The 21519-nt window shown below is 42.2% G+C and overlaps 2 protein-coding genes and 1 long non-coding RNA gene across 5 annotated transcripts in view; 1 reads left to right on the top strand and 2 right to left on the bottom strand.

The window, feature by feature from the left end:
• Positions 1–10347, top strand: part of LOC120727792 (complement factor H-like) — a 29760-nt gene extending 19413 nt beyond the window's left edge. The window contains exons 1-9 of one of the 2 annotated variants that reach the window (XM_040022302.1): positions 2829–2962; positions 3060–3239; positions 3597–3776; positions 3859–4035; positions 7693–7734; positions 7855–8016; positions 8105–8275; positions 9957–9982; positions 10111–10347. In XM_040022302.1, the coding sequence (XP_039878236.1) occupies positions 2908–2962; positions 3060–3239; positions 3597–3776; positions 3859–4035; positions 7693–7734; positions 7855–8016; positions 8105–8275; positions 9957–9982; positions 10111–10134 (1017 nt within the window). In that variant the 5' untranslated portion in view covers positions 2829–2907 and the 3' untranslated portion in view covers positions 10135–10347. Of the gene's footprint in view, positions 1–2828; positions 2963–3059; positions 3240–3596; positions 3777–3858; positions 4036–7692; positions 7735–7854; positions 8017–8104; positions 8276–9956; positions 9983–10110 lie in introns of those variants that run through there. The other variant, XM_040022300.1, reaches the window with a different exon arrangement.
• LOC120727794 lies at positions 1645–2495 on the bottom strand. Of its 2 annotated transcripts, XR_005694588.1 has the most exons (3): positions 2250–2495; positions 1996–2091; positions 1645–1916 (listed from the first exon to the last, which is right to left on the bottom strand). It is a non-coding gene; the product is annotated as an uncharacterized LOC120727794 (long non-coding RNA). The 2 variants fall into 2 exon arrangements; XR_005694587.1 differs by having other exon boundaries at positions 1645–2091.
• A 1521-nt stretch (positions 10348–11868) lies between the features above and the next one.
• Positions 11869–20113, bottom strand: zbtb41 (zinc finger and BTB domain containing 41). Its single transcript, XM_040022277.1, is given in 13 exon segments — positions 11869–12666; positions 13295–13383; positions 13530–13635; positions 13772–13878; positions 14046–14068; positions 14070–14102; positions 14104–14143; positions 14277–14406; positions 14738–14885; positions 16462–16531; positions 17105–17312; positions 18241–19482; positions 19998–20113. Coding segments are annotated over 12 exon segments (2796 nt in total). The 5' UTR covers positions 19451–19482; positions 19998–20113; the 3' UTR covers positions 11869–12034.
• Between the last annotated feature and the right edge of the window lie 1406 nt (positions 20114–21519).

Here is a 21519-nt window from a genome sequence, read left to right as displayed (position 1 = left end):
TAGTTTGAACTCACCTTACCTACCTGTGTTCCAGGAACAAAAGGAGGAAATGTAGTTTTACTTCCTGTATTTATAGCTTCCTGGTTAACACCTGGATGCACAACCTACCAATACCTACACTCTTCCAGGAGTGGGGTCAAAAATGACCCCAAATAAAATCAATACGTTTTTGCAGTAAACTGGGTTGTTATTCTTCAAAATCTTTAAAATGAAGAGTTGTAATATTTTCATTTTCCAAGTATTCCTCATTAAACATGTTTGTGACATGATGCCATTTGCATTTTTATTTATTTTTTCATTAATTTTAAGAAATGTCAGTTTTTCTCTCGCTACCTGACTCTTTCACAAAATCAGTGAGTTTTGCAATAAACTAAAGACATTTCTCTCAGTTTGGTTAAGATGATATACTTTGTTCAAACAAAAGAGTAATTTAATCTTTGACATGTAAATTCTTTCCTTTCCTTCACATTTTAGCACTCAACCATCAATCAGGCCAATCAGGTGTCAAAACATGTTTGTGTGTCCCTATATGGAGGACGAACAGAGAACATTCAACAGGTCCAGACACCATAACCCTGTCCACATATATATATACACACACAAACATCTTATCTCCTCTCACTGTGTGCAGCTGTCACAAAGCAGCAATCAGTGGCTTTGCAATCTTTGTTTCTTAGACCCAACTGGCACCTCTTTCTCTTCTGTTGGCCCTGTGTGCTTCTTTCCTGTTGCCGGATCGCAGCACTTTTTGTCACTCCACATCTTCCCATTGCTTCAGTGATGTAGGTTGGTAGGGTTGGGGTACCTTCCAGTCGACTTTTCATGTGAGATGTCACAAGCTCCTTTGAGAGCTCTGTGAGGAAGTGTCGTTGTCCATCGGTGTCGCCCGTGTAAAATTCAGGGTGCTGAGCCCTGAAAAATGAATAGGCATTCAGACCGGTGACATCAATCATGTTGTACCAAAGCACCGTGGGCCACCTTTGCGTCTGGCGTTTGCAGGTGTAGTTGCCAACCATCTGGTCCATAGTATCTACTCCTCCTTTGGTCTGGTTGTAGAAGAGAACTGCTTCTGGTTTTTGCTTCGGGCTGTTTTCATCCTCCATCTCGCTGTGGTGCATTGTGCTGAGCAGCAGAACAGCCGTTCCCTTTTTTCTCACATAGCTGATCATGGTCACACTGCCATTGAACCCATATTCAGTGCCGTGGACCTCTCTAGACCTGGAAGCCTTCATAACTGGAGGAGTGTCTGGCTTGTTCTGTCGCAAAGTTCCCACAATAGTAAGACCCTTCTCCAGGAAATGCTCTGCAAGAGGCACACTGGTGAAGACGTTGTCAGTGTTGATGTTGGGACCTGTGTGTCTGAATCCCCTGCACAACTGATAGACAATGTTTTCCCCCAGATTCTTCTGGATGTCTTCCCCTGGTTGTCTCCCTAGGTACATGATCCCATCAATTGCATATGGGGTGGGTGCATCACACACCCAAAAGATTTTAATGCCATACTTGTCAGGCAGATGTCTAAGGGGGACAGTCAGAGATGCGAAGAATTAAAGGTTCATAGAAGATTCCATAGGAACTGCTCGGGGTCATTTTTGACACCACTTGTGGAAGAGTGAGGTAGTGATACAAAAACTGCAATTTACTTAAATTAATGAAAAGATACATAAAAATCAAAATGGCCTCATGTCACAAACTCGTTTTATTAGGAATACCTGGAATATGAATATATTACAACTTTTCATTTTAAAGATTTTGAAGAATAGCAACCCGTGGAGTCATTTATTCTGATGTTTGGTCAGGTGATCGTGGCATGTGAAGGTTTTCCCCGGACATCACACTCATACCGCTCGTCATCATGGTGGACTCTGAGGTGAAGCCTGTCCAAGGAACAGTTTGGCCAATATAGAGAACTATAGCTATAACAAAGGCATGTTAATAATTGAAAGTTTGAAACTTTCGTCATCATCAAGCCTCTCCAAAAGTCACTGGACCCACCTGTAGGCGCTGTCACTATGGAAACATCAGCCACAGATACCACAGAGGTCAGGTTTCTCTCCAGTGTGAATCATCAAGTGCTCCTTTAAGGTTGTCCTGTGATGAGAACATTTCCAGACATGTTCCAGTTACTCTGGTATAATGATTTTATAAATGTTCAGTTTCCTTTCTAAAAAAAATAGGAAAAACACAGATTTTGTCAAATCCCTCTGCCTCATATGAATTTGGTAAAAACAAATGTTCTTACTATACACCTGGAAACATTTTTAGTTGCTAGGCAGCCACGCTAAACCTGTTGGGATGCTGTAAACTCAAGTAAAGGAGAATCTAACTGTGCTTTCTTATGTTTTTGCTCATTTTCCCTGATATCTGTTCCTTAACAAAAACACAGAGCTTGTAGAGATCTAGCTGACAATCAGAGAAACTCTGATTTTAAATCAAACACACATTAACCAGAAAACCTGTGCTTCTACATGTTTGATGTTTCGTAATGGTGACCTCTGATTACAGCAATCCGGGAAGTCTCTTTGAAATCTGGGATCTGTAAACAACATCATAGAATTTATCCAAAACATTTTCTGAGAAATTCAGGATCAAATGAATAAACATGGACTTTTTCTGTCATATAAACGTGAAATACTGAAGTGTTTTCTTGACGATGACTGCGCTTCACGGTGAGAAGGACTAAATATTCACAGTAAATGAGACAACAGGAGTAAAAAATAAAAATGAGTCTTTTTATTTATACAACATATGTCTAAGAAATATAGACCAGAGCCAGAGTTACTCAGCGCAATGTTTACTGTGTCCTGACTTCTTAGTTCTTTGGGGGAAATTCCCAACAATTATTAACTCGTCCAGGAGAACACGGCTCTTTACTCTGCCTTCACATCGTGCTTTCATTTCTGCAAAATGTGTGTCAGGACTCTTGGATTTGTCCTCGTTTTGTTTCCTGGATTGCTTCAAGGTAAGAAGATTCAATTCTGTTATACACAGAAACGATTTTAGTTTGTAAATGTGAGACTTATGTGGGATTTTAAACAATTTTCTTTATTGTACATCAGCACAGGGTTGTGATCCTCCCAGACTGGTTCATGGTAACTTTCTCCCCAGACAAGAGACTTACTCTGACAGAACCACGATCACTTATTCCTGTGATAACGGATATAAACCTGTAGTGGAGGGTTGGTGGGCAACCAGTACCTGTGAACGTGGGAAATGGTCTCATGAACCACAATGTATAGGTAGGTCAGTCCTGGGAATGGTGAATGTGCTTTAAAGCTTCAATATAAATTCTGTTCTTAAAAAATGTAATTAGTTTAGATTTGCTAATAAATAGACTCATCTGAGAAAAAGAACAATGAAATCTGATTATTTCAGTAAATAAATATAAAAAGCAATAAAATCCAATAGCAGGATGGTGAAGTTTAATTTAATGTTTTTGTGCCAAGTGTAAAAAAAAATATTTATAGTAGTTTTAAAGAAGTACAAATCAGGAATTTCAGTCTCCCACAAGGAAAAATAAAAAAATATCTTACAGTAATTCCTTGAAATAACTATTCACAAAGTGTTGATGGTGACTCTGGTCTGTTCTTCCTCAGATGAAAGCAGCTGCCTTCCACCAACTATTCCCAATGGAAAGTACCCTAAAAACTCAAAAGGCTGGTATGAGGATGGAAGTACACTAACGATAACATGCGATGGAGGATTTGAGCACCAAAACCAGTTCACCACCATTACCTGTGGAAATGGAAAATGGTCCTCTGCACCAGTCTGTGAGAGTAAGTCTGCTACATGTTTGACTCCAGTTAGCTGTTCAACACTTTTTTTTCTGCTTCTATTCATGACTTTTTATTTTTACAGGAAGTATGAGTGCATGCAGTGCACCTCCTAAAATCCCTCATGCAGTCATCATTCATGGATACCAGGAAGTGTTTGCAGCAGGTTCAGAAGTTCAGTATGAGTGTGAAGACGGATACACTGCACACACCAAGAAATCTGTTTGTATACAGAGAAACTGGACACCAGTGCCAACATGCAGTAAGCTGACTGTTTAATGAGATCTGCATTTGCATGATCTGCAGGCATGTCATGTGCCTGCCTGCTTCAAGTCCTCCACCATAATCCCTGTCCCCAAGAAACCTAGGATCACTGGACTAAATGACTACAGACCCGTGGCTCTGACATCTGTGGTCATGAAGTCATTTGAGCGCCTAGTTCTCTCCCATCTCAAGACCCTCACGGCCCCCCTCCTGGACCCCCTGCAGTTTGCATACAGAGCCAACAGGTCTGTAGATGACGCCATCAACATGGCCCTACACTTCATCCTGCAGCATCTGGACTCCCCAGGAACCTACGCCAGGATCCTGTTTGTGGACTTCAGCTCTGCCTTCAACACCATCCTTCCAGACCATCTCCAAGGCAAGCTTTCCCAGATGAATGTGCCTGATCCCATCTGCCGGTGGATCACTGACTTCCTGACGGACAGGAAGCAGCATGTGAGGCTGGGAAAGAATGTCTCGGACTCCCGGACCATCAGCACCGGCTCCCCTCAGGGCTGTGTTCTTTCTCCTCTGCTCTTCTCCCTGTACACCAACTGCTGCACCTCCACCCACCAGTCTGTCAAGCTAATCAAGTTTGCAGATGACACCACCGTTATTGGACTCATCTCGGACGGGGACGAGTCTGCCTACAGGAGGGAGGTTGAACGTCTGGTGTCCTGGTGCAGCCACAACAACCTGGTGCTGAATGCCCAGAAGACAGTGGAGATTATTGTGGACTTCAGGAAGCACACAGCCCCACTCCCCCCCATCATCCTGACTGACACCCCCATCACCTCTGTGGACTCATTCCGCTTCCTGGGTACCACCATCACCCAGGACCTGAAGTGGGAGCCCACCATCACCTCCGTCATCAAGAAAGCCCAGCAGAGGATGTACTTCCTGAGGCAGCTGAAGAAATTCAACCTGCCAACACGGACGATGATGCAATTCTACACTGCAATCATCGAGTCCATCCTCACCTCCTCCATCACTGTGTGGTACGCTGGAGCCACTATCAGGGACAAACAGAGACTGCAGCGTGTTGTGCGCTCTGCTGAGAAGGTGATTGGCTGCAGACTCCCATCTTTGCAGGACCTGTACACCTCCAGGACATTGCGGCGTGCAGCTCGGATCTCAGCTGACCCTTCTCACCCTGGTCACAGTCTGTTTGACCTGCTCCCCTCAGGCAGGAGGCTCCGGTCCATTCGCACCAGAACCTTTCGCCATAAGAACAGTTTCTTCCCCTCTGCTGTTGGACACATGAACAATAACCATATGACTGTCCCCGCCACTAACTCATGACCCTACGCTGTGTTCACTGTATCATTCCATGTTTGGCACTGATCACCACCTGCACTCATGTATATATCTTTCAACGTAGCACTCTTAATTCTTACTCTCATGTATATATCTCATGTATATCTCATGCACATATCTTTCCACGTAGCACTTTTAATTCTTATCCCTACTTTTATTTTTTCCATGTCTATTTAAGTGTTATTTACGACACCATGTTTGCACTGAAGCACCGCAGCAATTTCCTAATGTTGTAAACCTGCTCAACATTTGGCAATAAACCCCATTCTGATTCTGATTCTGATTCTGATTCTGATTTATGTATTTACTTTTTCTTATTTGGCAATAATCCACAGTAAGTTTAAAAACAACTGATCACATGACACTTGAAGGAATATAGAACATAATCCAGGAAGTAAATGCACCAGTGCATGAATATGATTGGTGGAAATCATCAAGTGTTCAGAAAAATAATAAACATTTGAACTCTGTAGTCTGCAGATGCAGAATGTGTCATGTTTACATCCTGTTCTGCTGCTAATAATCAAAGTTTTAAAAAGTAAATATATAAATATAAACCTAAAACATTAAAAAAAACAATAATTTCATTGAAAATTATCATAATTTTTTGAAAGACTGAAAGAGAAAACGTTGACATATTCTGAGTTTTTTAAATTAATGAAAACTTCTCAAAGCCATGACCTGGTTAGGGGCTCTGGTGGCTCTTAGATGGTGTTTTCCTTGTGGCTGCGTACAGAGGAGATGGGGGAGGGTCTGTGCTGGCGGACGTTGGTTACTGGCCTGGTAGCCTGGCTGCCCCTGGGTGGGTTCGGGACAGGTGTGGAGGCTTGGGGGTCTGGGGGTGCTCCACCCCCGGGACTGGGGCTCTAGCTGGGCCTTGGGGGCTCGGGTCCTGGTAGTTGTGTTGCTGGGGTTGTGGGTGGGTGGGTGCATGGGGGTTATGCCCCGGTGAGGGGTCTGGGATGCGGGGCCTCCCTGCTACTGCAGATAAGGAGGCGGTCTGCTTGCCTCCACCCCCGAGAGAAGGGTTACATCTCCTGGGTATGGTTTGCCCCTCTGGGGGCAGGGGTACCCGGACCTGGGATATATAGAGTATGTTTGGGGAGTGTAAATGTGTGTACAGTGTCTATTTGTGTCTGTCTCCACGTCGGGTGAGTGCCGAGTATTTGTTTGTGTATATGGGGGTGGGAATGCACGTTTGTGTCTGCGTGCGCCTGTTCATCTGTGTCTATATGTCAGGTTGGGTCTTAGACTCCACCTCTCTGGGAACATCTCAGGCTCTCCGAGGTATGGAGGCCTATCTCCCCTCACCACACTCCCTGCTCGTGGTTGATGCCCTCAGACGTTGGTGTGTTGGTGGTTCTTGGTGTCTGGCGCTGGGAGCACATGTATGTACCGACTCACTCCTGGTGACCGATTGGCGGGGCCTGGCACCTGTGGCCCAGCTGGGCCTGAGGCTCGGTCCTCTCTGGCACAGCTGGCTGCCAGCAGAGCCCACGGGCACGTCACTGCAACTCCCTCTGGCCTCTGCTCCGTGGCTGCTGGGTGACCTGTCGTTTGGGGCTCTCCTCAGCTCTTCCCAGCAGGGTGGCACGGTTGCCCCTGTGGTGGTCCTCCTTGGGTCCTCGTACTCTGGGGCCTGGCTCCTCCATACCTGCTTCATGCCCTGGGGGACGGGGCTGTGGCTCCCCACACTCCCTAGCAGATCGTTACATGGAGAAACCTTTTGAATACAAGCGTGCTGATCCACACAGGTGTGCACACAGGTGTACACACGGGTGTTCACAAACACAAACTACACCTTTCTTGGCTGCTACCTCAAAGCACATTGTGCACTGTCGATCTTGCGTACTGCACAATAACATGTAATATTTAGTATCTACTGTTAGCTAGTTTATTGTGATGGTGGTGTATTTATTATGTTGCTCTGTTTTGTTTGTTGTCTCTTCTGTTTTGTTTTGTTTTTATCTCCATACAGGTGATCCAGGTGTTTTGTTTGGTTTTTCTTTTTTTCTTCTTCCCCCCTTTCTCACCATCTCTTCTCCCCTCTATTTTTCTTTCTCTCTCTCTCTCTTTCTTTCATTCTCTCTCCCTGTCCTATCCCCCAGTCATGTCTGTCCCGTCTGTAACAACCGAAAATCAAATCAAATAAATACATAATTATAATAAAGGTCAGTCAAATGGACCAATATGGCAAGGCCATGATGATCCACTTGGTAAAGTACATCCGCTTGGCATCTTTCTTGGCCCTCAGACAACAATTCTGATAGTTAATGATCCAAATGGGACAGGCAAAAAAAAAGAAAAGAAAGCAAAATAACTGTTTTGTGTCTTTCAGGATCTTCAAATGAGAGAGACACACGTCTTCGTTATACAACAAGTAAATAAGTACATTATTTTCTCCTTGAATTTATTCATGCTGACCAATCAGAATGTTAAGTGCATTACCTCGGCCACAGTTTGATATGTTTTCAGAAATATTCCTGCGTTTTCATTTCAGTTCAAAATTGCGGAAACTTCCCTGTTATTGAAAATGCTGTTGCCCAGCAAACTTCACAATACCATTTGACATACCGATGCCAACGTTTGTACAGATTAGTGGGTCCAGAAACAGTGAGGTGTATCAGCAGTGGCATGTGGTCAAACTTACCTGAGTGCAGAGGTATAAACACATCAGTGATAATCATTTTTAACGATCTCTTAAAGCGTTGGGGAGAAATTTTAATTTGATGGTTGTTTCTTGTGTCCAGCTAACTTCTGTGCTGTCAACACCGATGACAATCCTGCATACAAATCTGTGGGAATTGTGCACATAGAAAATGGTGAGGAAGAGAAAGTGGAGTGTGTGAAACCACACAGCTGGTCGTTTGAACATTATTCTAAGGTTCGATGCATCAATGGAAGAGTGGAGGCAACTGAATGTAAGTATTACTGTAAACTCTCTATGTTTGAACGTGTCAGTCAGAAAAGAGTTTTCAGTGCTGTGTTGCCTACATGTTAACACATTTTTATTACCTATAAGAAAGAAAACTTTTTAATAAATAAAACAACTGAACATGAATCATTTTAATAACAACTACATTTTAAAAGATCTGAGCACTTAATGTCTCTCAGTGTCGTCAAATCCAACCAAGCTTTTACAACTTTAAACTCCTTTAAACACAGAAAAAACTACAGCAACTCTGCTGATTCACTGATTCATTGTTTCTACCTTAATTTGTTGTCACCAGAAGTACTGCACAGGCACCTGTCACACCTTGTAGTGTATGCTGCCGCCCTGACAGCTTCCCTTTCCCTGCACTAATGCCTGTGATGTGGAAATTATTAAAATAACGAAAATACACAACATGAAGTAAGAGGAGGAGATAAAAGCTCCACCCAGACTGAGCTCCTGAGGGGAGAACAGTTTGAGAACAGAAAAAAAACACCTCAGCACAAAAGTACATGAATCTTAATACATCATAGAAGCACATAACAAGCAACAGGGGTGTGTAGGGGATGCGAGTAAGCCAGTGTAGACAGCGCATCCTGTCCTGCAGCATGTGCTGGGCCCAGACCCGCCGTCTGACCTCGGCCTTGGAGATAAGCATCCGAAGTCGTTTGGAATACAGGATGCGGGACACGGGATGGGGACGAAGAGTCTAAACAGAGTCTGTTATCAGAGAGAGTGTTTTTGATGTTCAGCTCCAGCTGTGAGGCCACAGCTGGCACCGATATGGTAACCGCATAAAATAATGGTGGTTTCCTTTAGTGCAAACAACTGCATGTTAATTTTACAGTCAATCTAAATGCCCATCACTGGTCATTCATTCTCCCATTGGAAAGCCATGAGCTTCTCAGAGATGTTATCAATTTTGCGCTCAAAGAGCATACTCTAAGTGCCCACAACAGCATCAAGCTTCTCTTGATCTTATCCATGCTGCGTTTGATGAGCACATTTTGAGAAGTCACAACTTGTGCCACGGTTTCAATCACAGCAGGCAGCCTTGTAGGGTTTTGATCAGCCATTTCCGCTTTCTTCAATTTCCGATAAGCTAGGGCCAAGCCAGCTCCGATCAGCAAGAACCCCGTTATCATGCTTCCGAAAAGGTAGATGTCTTCAATGTCCTCAATCGACAGTCCCGCCAGGCACACGACCCTCCAGTTCCTCCACCCATCCATCGTGTATCCGGCGGGGAACGTCCCTCCAGGACACTCGGGCTCACCCGAGCCCAGGCTTCTCATTGAAAGGAGAGTGTGAATTGCATTTATGGACCAGTTGATCAAATCTATAATTCCTCTTTAAGGTTTTAACATATGCAGAAAGGCTTTAAACAGAGTTTACTGTGTGATCACCTTTAATGAGGCTGATAAATATGTTGTTTACTTTGTGCCTCGTGTAAACACACGGGACTATTTAGTAAACAACCATATCCACTTCTATAGAAACTTCTGCCTCATGCAGTGATTTAAACAGTGTCCCAGTAAAGTTGATTCAACAAAATATTAAACCTGATAAAAACTGCCAGCAGCTTGTAGACATGTAGAAAACTGAACACACCTCATCTGCAAATGTTAAGTAACTGAAGCGTTCACACTGAGCTTCTGCATCACTGTTTACAGGTTGTAACAGGGCAGAGCATGCAGTGGTGAGTGTTCCTCTTTAAAAGAAATGCTGTTATTGCTCTGATCTGTCATTTAACGATGCTTAAATGCAGAATCACAACTTGATTTTTTTACACTCGTAATTTATTCATAAAACATATTTTCTTCTAAGCAGGAGTGCAAAGCACAGCTGTAGCTGTGGATTTCCTCACCACCCTGGAGCTTTTAAAGGAGACGCCTGACATATGATCACATCATCATTTTCATCTTTGAGAGTGTGAGAGAAAATGGTTTGTGTGCTCATATATGAAACAAAAACACAGCTGAACTGAATAAAGTCTCCTCCTCATAAAGACTCCTGCTGCTCTTTACTGTTCTTGTTTTTAGTGTTTATATCTGAAGAGCACCAATTTAAAATCAATCAGTTCTCAAATTGTGACCAAAGTTATAGGAAACAGTAAAGAAATGAGAAGAAGTAATCCTTCTTCTTCTTTTCTTTACTGTTTAAAAACACAATTATTTCCCAAATATCAAAACAAGTGTATTATTAAGATTCTTGCACATTTCATTACACTCATATGCAGTGAATCTTTTTCAACATTCACCTACGGTAATGTTATAAAAACCACGCTGTTGCCTTCCTGTTAACACACACCTGAATGCTCTAGACCTGCAAAAAGCCAAAACCTCTGCTTTGATAGATGTACTTCACAGAACCACATAGTGCTCTGAAGACTCTTTTTTTTCACATGACTGTACAGCATTGAAAACACAAAAACATTGCATATGTACAGGTTTTAGTGCGGTTTATGCTCCCACCCAGAATAGGTCTTTTTCTGGGAAGGTAAATGGTAAATGGCCTGTATTTGTATAGCGCTTTTTAAATATGCAAGGAAGGCCTTGCATATTTCAACAGGACAACACTAAACTGCATCCTGCACCATCTTTACAGCATCACTTTGTAGTGCAGGAGTCTGGGTGCTGAATTTGCCTGCAGTTTAACTGAAGGGAAATATTTGAGACAAAACCAAAGACAAAGACGCAACAAAGCTAGAATCTTATATCAGACAAATCTCCCAGAGGTTCCAGCTGCTGGTCTCCTCGGGTTCCCAGATGTTTACGGACATCCGAGGAACTGAAGGAGGTCAGGGGTATATTTGCACCAACCAGGTGATTTCCAAAGAGATATTAACTGAAAACTTTTATCTTTAAAAAGACTTGTCTGCTGGTGAGTCTTCATCTGTAAAAGAAATGCAGTGTATGCCTAATTATTGCCCTCAAATAAAGAGTCATTATATGTTATTCATTGTACACTTGTTTTACTTTATTTAACAAGCTTGAAATTTGTTCATGAAACATCTCAACTTAAAACCAGATGTGTAACTAAAGCTAAACAAAGGTTATTCACACCTACAGCTGTTCAAGCTCACAAGTGGCTGAAAGCTCTCCCTTTCACCTACATTACTCTAAATCATAAAACTACATCAAGTTTAAAAAAAGAAATCATTGTGCTTGTTTTTGACAAATTGCACACATGTGTACTGCAGTCACAGTTTAGAATTCCTCTAACCACCAGCGATTATTATTTTTATTAGAAGTTTATTATGTATTTGGTGAACCAGCATTAATTATTAGAAGTTAGAACCGGCAAACTGTTTGTACTAAAAATAATTACATGATTTGTCTATCAGAAATCTCATCATTCATTTTAAAATGAATCTGTTAAAAATGACAGTGACCGTGCTAACAAAAACTGATATGAAACGGTAAACACTTCAGTAACAGCAAAAAATCCTGCCTAGACTTGGACTTGCTAAAGTAATGTTTAAAAATGTTTGATTATTACCAGAATGTCTTTTTTTAAGTTTAAATTAAATTTACAGGTTTTTATCTTAAACATGTCACACAAATCCATCAAAATCTGGTTGGATTTTTTTTTTTGTCCTAAGTTTAGATGGTACGTGAGTCTGACTGCGAGTCACCGCCATGTTAAAATACAAACACACTGCAGAGGTGACTACGTCTTTGGTTCTCCCTACATGATTTCTGTGTTTGTTGCGCTGTGCCTTTAAGCTCCAGTTTTTTGCCAGGGAGCGTCAGTGGGCATGATCAGAGGTGGCCAAGTTCTGCACAGAGGAAGATGAATCGAGTCCAAGCAGCGTTCCCAGGTAGGACTGCTCTCGGTGGTCCAGCATCTGATCCGCCCTCACGGGGTGGACGATGTTGCCCGGTTGAGGTGTGAGGGTGTACTTCTCTAAGAAGGCCATGTCCGTAGCCTGGTAGCCAGAGTTTTGCTGCTGTCCTTGAGTCTGCAAGCTAATGACTGTGTGAGTCTGTGAGGAGTGAGGTGGAGGCCTGTGAACGGTCAAGTCGCCCTGCGCTCCTCCAGCCATCTGGATGGGAACTAAAGTGACGGGAACGCACACGTTTGTAGGAGCGGGGCTGGTTTGGTGGCTCGACTTAGGCTCGGCATGGTACGTCTTTGAGCTTTCCTCAAAAGTAACCGACACTATTTTTTCTTCACCGATCGAGCTGAGGGGCTGCTCGGCAAAGCGCGTGCTGTGCACGCGGTCGACGTGGTACTTGAGCTTCTCTTTTCTTTTAAAAGTGGCGCTGCAGTGGGGACAGTTGAAGGGACGGACGTCTGAGTGAATCACCATGTGCTTCGTCAAAGTCTTCTTGATCCGAAATGTCTGATGGCACTCAGGACATCTGTGCGGTTTCTCACCTGTTATACATAACACAGAAAGACAGACATTCACGTCTACGGCACCTTTAATTTTAATAATAATCATCTTCTGTCCTGATGGACCCTGCATCAGAACACTGACTGTCAGGCTTTCAAGACCCCCCGACTGTTTGTAGAGGCGTCTTTTGTTATCACTTCTCAAAACCCAAAAAGTCTTTATTTCATGGTTCTTCTAAATGTTGTCTACTCGACACAGCTCATACAAATGAAACTGTTAAACAACGAATGCACAGCTGTCAGCAGCAGTTAGTGGTCTTGTTATAGTTTCTGCATCCAGGAGTCTGCTCAGATCTGTTTGTGTCAAAGTGACTTAAGTTTTATCATGAGACGGTGAGCGCGGAGCTTACAGACACATCCACGGGGCTTAAAGTGAGATTCAAAGAAGTATAACAAGAATGACTACTCATCCAGATATCTGTGTCTACATCCAAAACAGAATATAATCTCCAGTTGAAGCTGCTCATGTTTAAAGGATTCAGAGTTTATAAAAAAAAAAGAATAAAACAAGCCTAAAAACACTCATTAAAGATCCACTTCTTTTCTGTTCTCATACAGGAAGTATTTTCAAGCAAATGTAGACTTTCCACTAACTCATTTGCTTCCTTACCTGAATGAGTCCTGAAGTGCATTTCTAGACTTGACTTTCCTTTAAATTCTTTCTTGCAGACCTCACACTGATGCACAGCAGTTTTATACCTGAGAGGAAAAAAATCTGTCATTAACACACAAAGAGAACGTTTATCAAACCTCCAGGCTACTCTGGAAAGGAGATGCAGAGAGAAGCAAGTGACAACAACAACACCACTGCACTAGAGAACCAGCCCGTGGTTTGTATAACATACTTCTGCCAGACTTTCTCTCCCAGATGAACACTTCTGTAATGGACTGTCAGGTGATCATGGCGTCTGAAGCACTTGCCACACTCCTCACACTGGTGTGCTTTCTCACCTGTAATAGAAATGGGCACAGTTAAAATACTGTTTTTAAGTGTTTTACGCTGTACCATGTGACTCTGTGCGGAGAAAAAGCCACAAAAGTAACAAGTAAAACTGGAGAATAGCACTGCCGTCCCTTCCATGCTCACCAGAGTGTATTTTCTGATGTTTGGTCAGGTGATCGTGGCGTATGAAGGTTTTCCCACAAACATCACACTCATACCGCTTGTCATCATGGTGGACTCTGAGGTGAAGCCTGTCCAAGGAACAGTTTTCTCATTAAAGACAAGTCTACTATGAAGTTATGTTCATAAGGTCATAAGATACCTTATTAGTCCACAAGTGGGAAATTTCATAGTAGAAAGTTTGAAACTTTTGTGATCACCAACACCAAACGGCGTCTCCAAATCTCACAGGACCCACCTGTAGGAGCTGCCGTGACGGAAAACTTTGGCCACAAATACTACAGAGGTGAGGTTTTCTCTCCACTGTGGATCCTCAAATGCTCCTTTAGGGTTGTCCTGTGATATGGAAACTCAAATATGATCATCTATGACTATTTTTTTTAAATAAATAATCATTGCTGTCTAACATAGTGCACTCCCACATAAAAACTGGCCATGTGGGAAATGTAACAGGCACAGACAGGTGTACCTTTCTCTTACTGATTTCCCACAAACCAAGCAGGTCCACTTTCTTTTGCCTCCATGTGTGCACTCGATGTGCCTCTTCCTGTTGCCGGTGTCATTAAACTGACGACCACAGATCTCACAGGGGAAAGGACCTGAAAATGAGGCAGGATGAAATAGAGTACATCAATTGCTACTTCAGTACGGTTACAAAGTACACCCTGGCACATTCAGATAACCATTCACTCTCACATGAACAAATACAGTCAATTTAGAATCACTAACTTAACCTAAACTAACCCGTCTGCATGTCTTTGGACTATGAGACAAAGTTGAAGCACCTGGAGAAAAACGTTAAAGGTTTGGATTAATATAGTCTGAAAACATGAAAAACAAAAACTTTATCTCCTGAATATTCTCTATTTAAATACTTATCTGAGATTCAAAAATACGTTTAAATATATAAGTGAAAAAAATAGTTCTCACCTAAGTGGAACTTCTCTTGGTGTTTCAGCCTGGCAAACCTGGATTTGAAGTATTCATCACAGAAGGAGCATTTAAAAGGCCGGTCTTGGCTGTGCAGGATCATGTGCTCCTCCAGATGAGGTTTGCGAGTGAAGGTCTTGAAACAGATCTGATACAGAGAGTTCAAAGGTTACAGGTAGGATTAATTCATCATTACAGCCCATATAAAAGTCATGGGTGTAAACACTGGTTATTTCACAGATATACTAATATAAAGAGTTTCTTTAAATATTGACACAGGAAAACATTGATCAATGAGCTTAATCCATTATTATAACTTTACCACAAGACCACAAACTATCCAGTTTAGCCTACAGCTGCCATCCTGTATAAACTCTGAGCAATAAATTATTATCATTTAGTCTCTTATAAAAGACATTTCACAGTAAGTTGTGTAACATGTAAATTTCCATTTTAACAAATGTTACTTGCTGAACAGTCCTTGTCTTTGACAATAATCTGTCACCTTCCTCTCCTCTCCTTCTTACATCTTTCTCCATTTCTCAGAATAAAACGATCACACACTAACTTTTTTCTCTTCAAACACAACAACTGTTGGAGCAGCAAACAACAGAGACATGTGTGGCAAACGGCACAGACACTTTGTGTTTGGTGACACCTGTTGAGCTGTCTGAAAAGCTGCATTTGAAATGACATGCCACATAAAAAAAATGTATGAATTTAAAAAAAATCATCTTTGTTGATCCTCACTCCTCCTCCGTAGGCCTAGCAGAAGGCTTGAAAATAAGTACTGTAACTTTATTGACATTTGCATGCATGAATGCATGACAGAGACGAGAAAGGAAAACGTGTTCAAAGAGTTTGCAAGTGGGACCACAGTGGTTGTGCGTTCTGGTCTGATCAGTATCTTCCCACATCAGCTGCAGACTGCAGAATGAAAAATTAACTCATTTGATAATGGGAGGGAGAACCTTCAGTTTTCAGGCCCCTCTTCTGTGGAACCAGCTTCCAGTTTGGATTCGGGAGACAGACACTATCTCTACTTTTAAGATTAGGCTTAAAACTTTCCTTTCTGCTAAAGCATATAGTTAGGGCTGGACCAGGTGACCCTGAATCCTCCCTTAGTTATTCTGCAATAGGTGTAGGCTGCCGAGGATTCCCATGATGCAGCTGCTTCTTCAGCCACCTTTCTCACTTACTATGCGTTAACAGACTTCTCTCCACTGAATCATACTTGTTATTAACCTCTGTCTCTCTTCCACAGCATGTCTTTATCTTGTCTTCCTTCTCTCACCCCAACCGGTCGCAGCAGATGGCCCCGCCCCTCCCTGAGCCTGGTTCTGCCGGAGGTTTCTTCCTGTTAAAAGGGAGTTTTTCCTTCCCGCTGTCGCCAAAGTTCTTGCTCATAGGGGGTCATATGATTGTTGGGGGTTTTTTCTGTATGTATTAATGTAGGTTCTTGCACCTTGAGGCGACTGTTGTTGTGATTTGGTGCTGTATCAAATAAATTGAATTGAACTAATATTATTGTTGATTCCACAGACTATCAGTTAAAAAGATAAAGGTCTTAAAAAGTATTTAATTTGATAATAACTGATTGTTTGATTGACTGAGTCTTGGAAATATATTATAAAAAATGGATGTGGGCTCATCAGGAGAAATACATTTGCTAACATCACTGTCAATAACATAAATATTTCTTCAAAACTGAAACCAGTCCTCACAGCACATTTCCAGCTTTCACTCTTCCTCTTCCTTTTGGTAAGAAACTCTTGGATGTGGTCTGGATGAAACCTGACAGGAAAGAGAAGATACTTCATTACACAGCGCAACAGCACAGCAGCGGCTCAGCTGATGTTGGTGTTGTGTGATGTTTGTGCTGCACAAATGACTTAACTATAATATCTTAACTAGAATTTAAGTAGAGCCAGAGTTTTACAAATATGAGCGCTATAGTGCCGGTGACACTGCTTCAATCATTTTAATTGTATATTAAATCCAATAACACGGAAACTGAACATGTAAAATGATAGACTGCTAATCTCAGACTCTTCACCACGAGGCTGATCTTTCTGGATTTATTTAACTATTACTATTAGTGTATATGAATTATCATTCACTGCACTGCACACACCATATACACTGTATGTACATGGATGCAGTGTTATAGCTTCTCTTTTTTGCACAAAGCAAAGCCTAAATACCTCACACACATAAGCTGGTGATGATTTGCAACCAGAGCGACTGGGAGTGGTCCAAACATACTATACTTGCACATTTACATCCATTTGCTTACCCTGGCATCAATCATCCCATGAACATTATGTGAATTTATTACAATACCAAAGTAAAATGGCCATCTCTCACCTCCTGACGTGCTTGGCCAGGGTTTTCTTGCTGGCATGGAGTTTGTTGCAGAAGGGACATTTGTGCTCCTTTTTCTGGAACGGGACGTCGCTGGCGTGCTTCTTCTTGTGTACAGTCAGGTTAGACTTGGTGGAGTAACGCTGCAGACAGATGTCACACTGGAAAGGTTTCTCGCCTGTGTGCACTCGAGTGTGGCTCTCATATTTCCCTGGAAATATGATTTATACTGTATTAGGAACACATCTGGGTCATAAGATAAACACACACTACAGACGTACCTCTACAAGAAAAAAAACCCTTTACACTTACAATACAAACACAACAATGCCTTTTAGAGGCACTCTCTAAAGACAGTTTAGAGGCCACAAAAAAATCTATTTATAAACAATGGCCATGTAAGTTTGGATTTTTTCCCCTTAATAATAAGCACCTTCATTTAGAAACTCTTGTATTTACTTGTGTTATCTTTGTCTAATATTTACATTTGTTTAATGATCTGAAACATTTAAGTGTGACAAACTACAAAAAATAGGAAATCAGTAAGGGGTTAAATCAGTTGAATAGTCTTCCACACTAGTTGTGTTATCACAAATCCTGCTTTCCTTGGTTAAACAGAATCTAATATTAAACACTTGCTGAACATTACAAACTTACTGTGTTATAAATATTATGAAACAGAAGGAACCATGGTCAGGAGATGAGACTCGTATGAAAATGTCGACAAAAAAGAAGACCCTTCGTATGACATAACTTGTTTTACTGTCTAACAGGTTAACCGTGTTAATGGTGTATATATATATATATTTTTTTTTTTTACCCATGAAATTATGGGGGGTGAAATGCTGCAATAAAATTTAAAAAGTGCAAACTACAACTCAACTCTATTAACTTTTAGGGTTACAAAGCGCTGATAAATAAACAAAAAGTTTTACAAAATCAATTTTGACTGATCTTCTATGGAATGACCCTCAAATCTTAGGCTGTAGTAATTCATAATGAGCATTTATAGCTATTATATGTGTGTGCAGACCAAACACTGAATGACATTACAAAAAATAATTATCTCTGGTCTTATCTGTTAACCCTGTAAGATAAGAATAACACTAATAATCTAGATCTTATTCCGTGGTTCCCACCTGCACGGTCAAACGTCTTGTCACATTTGGGGCACTTGAGGATCTTCTTGCTGGAGTTCTGTATGATGACTGGAGCCAGACCTTCAGGATACACTGGACTCTGGTTAGAGCTTCCTGCTGCTGCTCCAACATGCATCTCCACCCTGTCAGCAGCCTGCTGCTCTGTCCTCTGTAGATCTGAATTCTGCAGATCTGCACGGCTCTCTGCCTCATCAGCTGTCTCAGCAATAATAGCGGCATTTGCGTCTCCTCTCTCTTCCTCCTCCTCGTCCACATCCATTACATCGTCACCCTGAACTGGTTTAGATGCCTTATTCACATCCAGCTTGGCTGTCACATTCACTTCCCCTTTTCCTTCCAGTCTGTTTTTGTTGTGCTGCCTTGATGATGCAGTGCTTTGTTTTTCCTTGGGAGCACTGCTACAGTACTCACCATCATTTCTTTTATACTTAGTAGGTGTTCTCCTCCTACGAGCTGATCTCCGTGTGGTAGCACTTCCCTGACCTGTCGTCTTTTCTTCCTCATTTGAGGCCTCCTGATGTACATCAGTGTGTACACTCTCAGCCAATTGACCCTGATTGAAGTTATCATGACCGAACAGGTTTCCTTGAACATCAGCTGGACTGTGGATCTCTGTATCAGCTCCTGGCGAGTTGTTGGAGGTAGTTTCCACTTTACGAGAAGCTATTGTCTCAACCTGGGTTTGTATTACACTTACAGGTTGTACTTCACCGTCTTTACATAACAGCTTTAATATATCCATCATGTCCAGGAATCGGGCCGCTTCAGTTAGAGCTGGGAGCGCTGTCTCTGCAACAACACACTCAGCGGTGTACAAGAAGCTGAGCAGGTGCTGGAAAACAGAGTCTTCCACGTGCTCCAGAGTCACATGAGTTTTAGCAGAAGGATTCTTGGACAGCTCAGCATGGAAATAGCTGCTCCCATGGGCCAAAACCACCTTGTGGGCACTGTAGGTCTTCCCACCTACAGACACAAACACATCGCAGAACTTCTGCCGGCTCCGGTCCTCATTCAAGAAATTGAGGAGGTTGTTACTGTGCTGTGACATGATCAGATGTCTCATTTGTGGGGCTGACTCCTGTAACGTTTCAGAGTTTGTTGGGATGTTGGATGGAGGTACACCGTCACCACTGGCACTGGCCTGCCTGCCACGTCTGGGACGGAGCATAGTGCTAGGCTTTTTCGTCATTAATGTGTCTGCAGGTCTACAAGGAATCCCTCCTGGAGAGAAGAGGAATGTCATCAGAGCTGGGACTGAACATGTATAGCTGCTGACTACTTGGTTTTTTATTCAGATTTCACAGGAGCATGTTAGTCAAGAGGTTGCACAAATGGTTTGGTATGTAAGTGCAACACAGTGCAGCAAAGCTGACTGTAAAAGGAGACTGTAGTCATACATATGTATAACCACACATAAAAAGATGCTAAGAGATTTCTCGTGCTAATGCGAAACACAAAACTGCTATTCGTTATAAACAATGCATTCAACACAATAAAGGCCTCAGTGGCCTTAAATGTGAAATTAAGCTAACTTAGTAACTCTGCTGCTAATCTAAATTGTTAACTGCCAGGACAGGGGCATTTACATATTCGCTCCCCACCTCAAGGACCCCTAACATTGTGTTATCGGAGTGACGGGCGGGCCCCCCTCCGAGGAGAGTGTTGACAAACGACCTCTGATGTTACCCTGCAAACGATCATTTCATACGCACTCGTATTTTAACCAAACGTCTTACCTAAGAGTTGCGGGACACGTTTACAAGGCACCGCGTACCCCCAGCTTGAATAAGAAATGTGAGAAATAAACGAAGGAATAATAATTTCCTGGATATCTGTAACGCCCCACCAGACACCGAAACAAGCCGTTTGCTCATTGGCTGCTTCAGCTTTTGTTCTCTAACGGTCCATTTTTATCCGCGTAAACACAAGCAGCAGTGAAATAAACCTCAACAATTACGACAGTTCATGCCCGTGTTACTTCATTTTCTATATGATACATGAAAAGTCAAAGACGAAATAAACAAAGGCTGGGGTGTTTTTTGTCGATTATCATCTTGAGCTCATAACACGACGGCATCATGGGTAATGTAGTTCAACAGCTTATGGCATACTGGCTTTCTTTTTTTTCGACTTTCCAACTACATTTATCTGACAGCTAACATTTAAGATTTTTTTTTAAACCGTTGACAACATATAAATGCAGTATTTTGTTTTTAAAAATGTAAAATTTCCAGCCAATTGCAACAATAATATAATATAAAGTAATATTGGAGGAATCGTGGTGAGATGGTCGGCACTGTTGACCCACAGCAAGAAGGCCCCTGGATGTGAATCCACGATTAGGCTGTGGCCCCTCCAGGTGGAAGAATTTACAGAGTCACCCACCTCCTGCAGGGCAATTTGGTTGTACTGTATATTTAAATTTGAAGTACATTGTTAGCACTGTACTTCTGAATTCACTAAAGTGAATGCATGGCAATATGGTGTATATTAGCAATATTTTCAATGAATGAGTTTAAGGGTTCCAAACCCTCATCATAGGGTGGAGTCCTAGGTTTATCAGCCTGTGCCAGACCAATGGTAAAATAAGCAACACAAACAGAGCATCAAGCCCATTAGTTGTACCAGAGACCAAAGTGAATGCTCTTAGAGTTAAATGAATTGTGGTTACGTCAGAGGCATTTAAATGACAAAGATGCTTCCCAGATTAGAAACACTGGCCTCAGTTTGCCTCATTCAAAGACTGGAGCCGTGATCCAGCCCACTGCAGCCAAACTGCACTCAACCTGCGGATGATCTGATATCCTCGTGTTGGTGTTGTTCCCAGACCATCATGAAAATGTTGTTCCAGGTTCAACATTGCAAGTGACCAATCACATTGTTGTGACGTTATTCCTTTGCGCGCCAAGCCATTCGTGCATTTATGAAATTCCAATGTTGCAAGGACAATATCAATTCTGCTTACTGTTTATTAAAGGGTTAGGGTCAGGGTCCGTTGATCGGCGGACAGAGGCGGTTTCACGCAGCTTTAGTACAGTTTTTTGTTTTACACCGGTTTTTCCCGAAGTCGCAAAAGTATGACGTCACAACATTCTGATTGGTCACTTGCAATGTTGATCCTGGAACAACATTTAGTATGATGATCTGGGAACAACACCAACACGAGGATATCAGATCAACCTCAACCTGCAGTGCATATGTGTGTGCACGTGCACACATCCATTTGCGTTAGTGTCCATGTTTCAGGACATGTGCATA

The sequence above is a fragment of the Simochromis diagramma genome, unplaced genomic scaffold (genome assembly GCF_900408965.1).
Source record: "Simochromis diagramma unplaced genomic scaffold, fSimDia1.1 OVJJ01000205.1, whole genome shotgun sequence".
NCBI classification, from domain to species: Eukaryota; Metazoa; Chordata; class Actinopteri; order Cichliformes; family Cichlidae; genus Simochromis; species Simochromis diagramma.
This window is presented reverse-complemented; position numbering and strand designations above follow the sequence as displayed.